Source organism: Phaenicophaeus curvirostris, chromosome 3 (genome assembly GCF_032191515.1).
Source record: "Phaenicophaeus curvirostris isolate KB17595 chromosome 3, BPBGC_Pcur_1.0, whole genome shotgun sequence".
Classification (NCBI taxonomy): Eukaryota; Metazoa; Chordata; class Aves; order Cuculiformes; family Cuculidae; genus Phaenicophaeus; species Phaenicophaeus curvirostris.
In genome coordinates, this window is record NC_091394.1 from 87,120,039 (window position 1) to 87,127,458 (window position 7,420).

General features: G+C 46.1%; 1 protein-coding gene across 1 annotated transcript; it reads left to right on the forward strand.

Annotated features, from left to right (window-relative positions):
- The first annotated feature begins 62 nt into the window (after positions 1-62).
- NDUFB9 (NADH:ubiquinone oxidoreductase subunit B9) lies at positions 63-5,934 on the forward strand. Its single transcript, XM_069854652.1, has 4 exons — positions 63-180; positions 2,530-2,722; positions 4,673-4,786; positions 5,684-5,934. Exons 1-4 carry the CDS (start codon positions 95-97, stop codon positions 5,813-5,815), a joined length of 525 nt encoding a protein of 174 aa, XP_069710753.1. The 5' UTR covers positions 63-94; the 3' UTR covers positions 5,816-5,934.
- The last annotated feature ends 1,486 nt before the right edge of the window (positions 5,935-7,420 follow it).

Genomic DNA, 7,420 nt, shown 5'->3' on the forward strand with positions numbered 1-7,420 from the left:
CGTCCTCGTCCCCTCCCCGTTCCCGTTCCCGTTCCCGTTCCCGTTCTCGTTCCCGTTCCCGTTCCCGTCCCTGTCCCCGTCCCCGCCCGCGGTGATGGCGGCGTACCTGACGCACCAGCAGAAGGTGCTGCGGCTCTACAAGAAGTCCCTGCGGCACCTGGAGTCGTGGTGCATCCACCGGTGAGCGCGGTGTGGGGGGTCAGGCCCCCCCGAAACCCGGGGCATCTCCGATCGCTTTCCCTCTTCCCTTGCTTTGAATCACAGAATCACAGAATAACCAGGTTGGAAGAGACCCACCGGATCATCGAGTCCAACCGTTCCCATCAAACACTAAACCATGCCCCTCAGCACCTCGTCCACCCGTGCCTTAAACACCTCCAGGGAAGGGGACTCAACCACCTCCCTGGGCAGCCTGTTCCAGTGCCCAATGACCCTTTCTGTAAAGAATTTTTTCCTAACGTCTAGCCTAAACCTCCCCTGGCGGAGCTTGAGGCCATTCCCTCTTGTCCTGTCCCGTCACTTGGGAGAAGAGGCCAGCACCCTCCTCTCTACAACCTCCTTTCAGGTAGTTCTAGAGAGCAATGAGGTCTCCCCTCAGCCTCCTCTTCTCCAGGCTAAACAACCCCAGCTCTTTCAGCCATTCCTCATAAGGCCTGTTCTCCAGCCCCTTCACCAGCTTTGTTGCGGCAGTCAAAACTCTTGATAATTCGGAGCTGGCTCCAGCGCTGACCTTGCGTTTGAGGCAGGGAAAGGCTGCAAGAAGGATGTTGAGGCTCTGGAGCCTCCGGAGAAGAGCGACGAGGCTGGTGAGGGGGCTGGAAAACAGGCCTTATGAGGAGCGGCTGAGAGAGCTGGGGTGGTTTAGCCTGGAGAAGAGGAGGCTGAGGGGAGACCTCATTGCTCTCTACACCTACCTGAAAGGAGGTTGTAGAGAGGAGGGTGCTGGCCTCTTCTCCCAAGTGACAGGGGACAGGACAAGAGGGAATGGCCTCAAGCTGCCCCAGGGGAGGTCCAGGCTGGAAATGAGAAAAAAAAAGATTCACAAAAAGGGTCATTGGGCACTGGAACAGGCTGCCCAGGGAGGTGGTTGATTCACCTTCCCTGGAGGCGTTTAAAGGACAGGTGGGTGAGGTGCCGAGGGGCACGGTTTAGTGGTTGATAGGAATGATCGGACTCGATGATCCTGGGGGTCTTTTCCAACCTGGTGATTTTGTGAAACAGAGGGGATCATAGCAGACACATCCATTCAGCACAGATCACAAGATGCAATGATACCAAAAATACCAGCAAATAAACTCTCTTGGACTCGTTTTGGGGTTTTAGAAAGCGAGCATCCTTTATCAGGGCCTGGGCAACGCGAGGGAGCGATCGGCATCAGTCGTGCAGCCAGACAAGAGCTGTGGTCAGAATATATTTCCCACTTATATGCATATGGATAAATTTCCCCAGAAATCTTATGCATATTCTGTCGCTTTCTAAGGACATCTTTTAATGTTATTTTGAACTTCACAACAGTCAAATCTCTTGCTAATTTGGAGTTGGCTCAGCTCTGTCTGACCTTGGACTTGAGATAGGGAAAGGCTGCAAACAGAGGTGATCATAGAAGACAGATCTGTTCAGCACAGATCATACTTCACACGAGATGTTCTCATCTTCAAAGCATGAACAGTGTCTGGAAAAACACTGTCTGAAAGAAATCATGCTATCAGAGGTACATTGAGTCTAACTTTAAAAATAATCCACTTACTTAGATGAAACTCAACTCTGCTTTAGCTTGAATAAAAAATATTCCATTTTTTGTGACAGTAACTACTTCTTGTATCACTAGGGTCACTTGTCTGTGCCTTCCACAAGAGCACAAACCTTATGAAAGGTGGCTGAGGGAACTGGGGCTGTTTAGCCTACAGAAAAGGAAGCTGAGAGGAGACACATATGGTTGGACTAGATGATCTCAAAGGTCTTTTCCAGCCTAGCAATTCTGATTCTAATTCCAACCATCAGCCCAACACCACCATGCCTATTAAACCATGTCCCAAAGCACCACGTCTACCTGTCTTTTGAACACCTCCAGGGATTGGGGACTCAACCACCTCCCTGGGCAGCCTGATACAATGCCTCACCACACTTTCAGTAAAGAAATTTTTCCTAATATGCAGCCTAAACCTTCCCTGGTGCAACTTGAGGCCATTTTCTGTCATCCTGTTGCCTGTCACATGGCAGAAGAGACCAATGCCCACCTTACTACAGCCTCCTTTCAGGTAGTTGTAGGCAGTGATAAGTTCTCCCCTCAGTCTTCTCTAGGCTGAACAACTCCAGCTCCCTCTGCCACTCCTCATAAGACTTGATGATCTTAGAAGTCTTTTCTAAGTGATTCTATGAAAAGGGCAGTTTGGGAACAGGAGCTCCTTGGAGCCTCTGGGCAGACCCCGTCTGTGCGCAGGGAAACTGGTGATGTTACCAAGCTTTGTTTTTCTCCCTGTGATTATTGTTTTCCTCCAGTGTATGTCACTGCTTAATTTTTGTCTGCAGAGACAAGTACCGCTACTTTGCCTGCCTCCTGAGAGAACGATTTGATAAGAACAAGGATGTGAAGGACATGGTGAAAGCTACCGAGCTGCTGAGGGCGGGCCAGGAGGAGTTCTGGGCAAACCAGCATCCTCAGCCTTACATCTTTCCTGATTCCCCTGGGGGCACTTCCTATGAGAGATACGAGTGCTACAAGGTAAAGCAGCCTGTGCTGTTGTGTATTAACTGTGCTGACCTTACTCTTTAGTGAATGTAAATTGAGTGCTTCGAGTGGGCTTACGTTGGCCTGCGGCTTCACTCCGCAGTCTTGTTTCTCTGGTCATTTGCAGCTGCAAACATCTTAATTCTTGCATGGTAGAAGGTGTCCTGCTTGTCTGATCCTTGAAAATGCAATTTGCTGGTCTGTTTGATGCCAGCTAGCTTCTTTTAGCCCAGATAGTCATCGGTTCTTTTGGCAAATTGAAGCTGTTCTGTGCTGGGTCCGGCAGGCAGAGTGAAAGGGTTGGAGCTGAGCTGTGCCAGTAAACAAGGTGGAGAAAGCTGTGCTGCCCGTTGAGGTGGCATCTTACCACAGCCTCATTTTCTCTCTGCTCTTGTCAGATGGTGGCTTGGCTGCTGAGGGACTTCACTCACTCCCATCATTCTTCCAGCCTTTTGATTAATGGTGCAAATTATCATTTCCCTTTATATGCTGCAGTGCCAGATAAGTATTTGCACATCACCGTGCGATGGGTGGTATGCCTAAAAATAGAAGTGATATTCTTAGAACTTAAGGCACTTCTACAGGCACTTTTTTCTCCTCCCAGATTGTTCTGTATAGAAGTAAAGAAAGAGGTTTCATAAAAAAATACAGGGCTTTTGCTTTCTTGGCATCAACTCTTAGTGCATTCTGACAAGTTAATACTAACCTAGAGAGTGCATGCACCCATTTTCTCCTAAATTTGAAGAAAGTGCTGAAACAGGACCAGATCTGATCAGATCTTTACACATAAGAAGCCATATGAAAGAGAAGACTGTGACATAGATTTATCAGAGGCAGATAAAGGAATGTATGAGTGAAAAGGGAAGAAAAGGACTTAAGCTTATGCCGAGGTCACAAACCTTAGTGGCCATAGAGGTAGTAGTGAGAGAGATTCTGGACAGAAAAGTCCCCTGAGCAGTAAGTGGTCTAGACTAGCTTTCATTTAGAAATATAAATTGGTTTATGTTCTCTTTGCCCCGTTTGACACTCTAGAACTGTCCCTTAACAAAATGGCTGTCAGAGGGATTTGGCTGTTGCTCTGTCAGTGTCTGTCCATGGTGGGTGCTGCTACAAAATGTTAGTTGTAGATCTTGGGCTGTTTGATGGTTTTCATTGGTATTTAGTCTGTGCGTATATTTTTCTTTTAATACTATTAGCAGCTCTGCTATTTCTGTTCAGGCAAAGCTTTACTCAGTGATGAGAATCACAGCAGGAAATTGGAATTGTAAATATCACCGGATGAATGGTGGTACTGGGGCAACTTTTAGTTTTCTTTTTTAAGAATTGGAGTCTTTTATGGGGTTTTGTTCCCTTTTGGTGGGTTTTTTAAAAATCAATGTTTTCGTCTTTAAAATATTAATATCCTGTGATGCTGCAGAATTTTAAATTTTGCTTTCTGTTTTTTGACTGGACATCTTAAAGGTCAAACCCTTAGCAAGATTGTAAAGACTATTAATTTTTTAGTAGTTGTAGACAGGTGGAAATTAGCTGCAAGATTCTCTCTCTGTCAAATTAAATAAAGTAGCAGTTGGAAGGGGTCTCTCAAACCTGCTCCATTTGAAGTAGTATGAGAAGAAATGAGATTGTCTCTTCCACCAGATAGAATTATTTTGAGAACTGTAAAGTAAACTGAGATGACCTGGGACTTGTCTTTGGGATGCTATGATTTAAGCAAGTCACTGTGATGTCCTTCTGTTACTTTGGGTAACATGTGAAACAAAGACTAAAAGCAGTGACCTCTGCTGTACAGTGCCTTGAGCCAACGGTGGTCAGGTGGCTCTTGGGCAGTGTTCTTAGTGCTTTTATTTCCATTTTAATAGTGGCTTCAGTGGTTGTGTTTAGTTCTTTTGTTTGTACTATGTATGTATAAAAATAATACCTATAAATTATGCTTTTCTTTAACAGATTCCTGAATGGTGCTTGGATTTCTGGCACCCTTCGGAGAAGGCGATGTATCCTGATTACTTTGCCAAACGAGAGCAATGGAAGAAGCTGCAGCGGGAAAGCTGGGATAAAGAGGTCAGTGCTTGCTCAGTAAAAAGTAAATCCTCTGTAGCTTTAGCGTGCAAGTATTCTGTGTGACGTTTAGATGTGTTCTTGGGAAAATGAATGAATGCTTTCTGTGGTCTCATTTAGACTCTGCTTTTTAGAACTCTGGTTAGCATGAAACACTGTCTTGACCTAAAATGACTACACAGAGATCCGGTCTGAGTTACACCTTCCTAAAAGGTTGGGAAAGGAATTTGAAGCTAAAGCTGAACCTGCAGCCGTGTTTCGGTTAGCGTAGGGCTGTTGTAGTTTGCCAAAAGAAATTCTAAAGTGGGGCAAGAGGATATTAATGACCAGAAAATTCCCCTTCTGCTTCTGAGAAGCTGACACTTTCTGGTTTTACCTTTGAAAGCGGCTCACCACAGTGTGCATCATTTGGGAATCGAGAGTAATTCCTGGCCAACCTTTGGTGAGCTTGTGTTGGGAAAAGTGGATGTTCTTAATGAAATCATCTAGAGGGCTGTTGGTGGTGTGCAGAAGTAGAGGTCTCCTGGACTGGAGGTTGTTCAGGGCCTGTAATTATTTGGCAGCTTTCAAAGCAGCAAGAGAATGCAGACAGTTTAAAGTAGCAATGGTAGGTTTGAATTACGTGGAGATAACGACCTTTTGAGTAAAATTTCCCTGTAAATCACCTTTTACTCCTAAAAGTTCCTTCTTAATTAGGTAATAGGAGCCTGCTATGATTACTGAGTCTTAGTGAACACTTAGAAACGTGAGACCTGTCTTGTCATCCGCAGGCGTGACTGCTGGTTCTTCCTTTCTGGAATGGGGGCTGGCTGTGGTCACCGCCGGGGTGCCGAAAATACCACATTATGGAAATGTGCAGTTACGTGTTGTACTCAAGCCTTTTTCTGTCTTGTCTTCTAGCTTAAGCAGTTAGAAGAGGAAACTCCAGCTGATGGTCCAACAACTGAAGCTTTGCCTCCAGCTCGTAAGGAGGGGCACCTGCCACCACTCTGGTGGCAGTACGTGACAAGACCTCGCGAAATTCCCATGTAAAAGCATTATTTGACGTGAGGATTGAAGCAGCCTGTCTTCTGTAGGCAGTTGACATGTCAGTGACTGCATGCTACCTGATGTGATACAAAATAAAGCCAAATAAAGTAGAATAGAAGACATTTTTCTGATGTACTGTTCGACTATAGCAGTAGAAGAGTCTTAATGGGATGCTGACACCAGGGCAGGTTTTACAGGGGAACACACATTGTAGCTTTCCTGGTAGGAGCTGGAAAACTCAACTGTGGGGCTGAAAAAATTAGCCACATAAAATACCCCAAGAAGGAATGTGCGCTGAAAGGGGCAGGAGGAGCAGGGTTACTGGGGGACTGGATCAAGTGGTAGCCAAGGGGAGAATAATACCGTGGGGCAAGAGCCTGTCTCCTTCTGCAGAGCATGGGGGGGACTGGTGGGAGCCAGACTTAATGATCCTTGGGGGTCCCTTCCAACTCAGGACATCCTATGAATCAATAAATGATACATATCAGCCTCATAACTTGGAATCTGGAGGTGAATACAGGCAAGGTGCTAAAGCTGGAGTTTTGGGATATAACAGCAACCGATGTGTCTTTGTCGCTCTTGGAATCTGGGTATTTCTAACCTTGCGTTGGGATAAAGACTTCTTGCCCGCCCTCCCTCCATCTTTCCTCCCTCCCTTCTTCCCTCATTAGGCTCTTTCTTTGCTGCATTTTTCCCTAGGTATCAAATCTCACAAGACCTAAACCTTCTTCACGTTGTCCCGCTTTCTGGCCATTGTGGATAATGCTGCAAAGCACCCGAAAAGAGTTCATCCCCGTATGAACCGAACCCTAGAGCCCTACAGAGCTCTTATCAGTTAAAGCAAGGAGTCTGCCGAGGAATAGGGCTCTCATCCGCTCATTTAAGGGTTGCAAACAGTTCTAAGTGGGCTCTATGTGAAGGCAATTCTACATGTGCACACCTCTAACCCTAAGTCCAAGTCTCACCCTCACTCCCTATGGGCAGCTGTCCCCGCAGAGCATTGTCCCTTCCCAGTACAGCCCATCAGAGGAGATGGTAGGAATACACCAAATGGATTTCACCATCTATTCAAACCTAAGTTTGCAGAACCCACCCCTTCTTCCTGTGCCTCACCTTCTCCTCATCCCTGTTCCTGTGCTTTGTTTGCCTGGTAATGGCAATCGGAAATCATGCAAACACCAAAATGCTCCTTTTTCAACTATGTGCAGCTCTGCTCCTTCCTGTCAGCCAACCGACCACGGCTTTTTGTTTTGGCTGAGTCTGTCCTGACTTTTACAAATACCCGAGAAGGTCTGAGGAATGTTTCTTAACATGGAATTAATTTAACATTGAATTTAACATTTGGAATGGTTGGACTCCATGATCCGGTGGGTCTCTTCCAACCTGGTTATTCTATGATTCTATGAATGATCCTCCACATCCCCACATTAAAAAGAAACAACTAAAACCAGGCTCAACAAAAGAAACATTTTGCACGTCCAGCTTTAAGTGAAGCGCATTCACTGTAGAAGCACAGGGATCTGCTTCACAATGAACCTGACCAAGCAGTACAGATACAGCGTAGAGACAGGGGGAATGGGACACAAGTCCTTTTGGAGACAGGACATA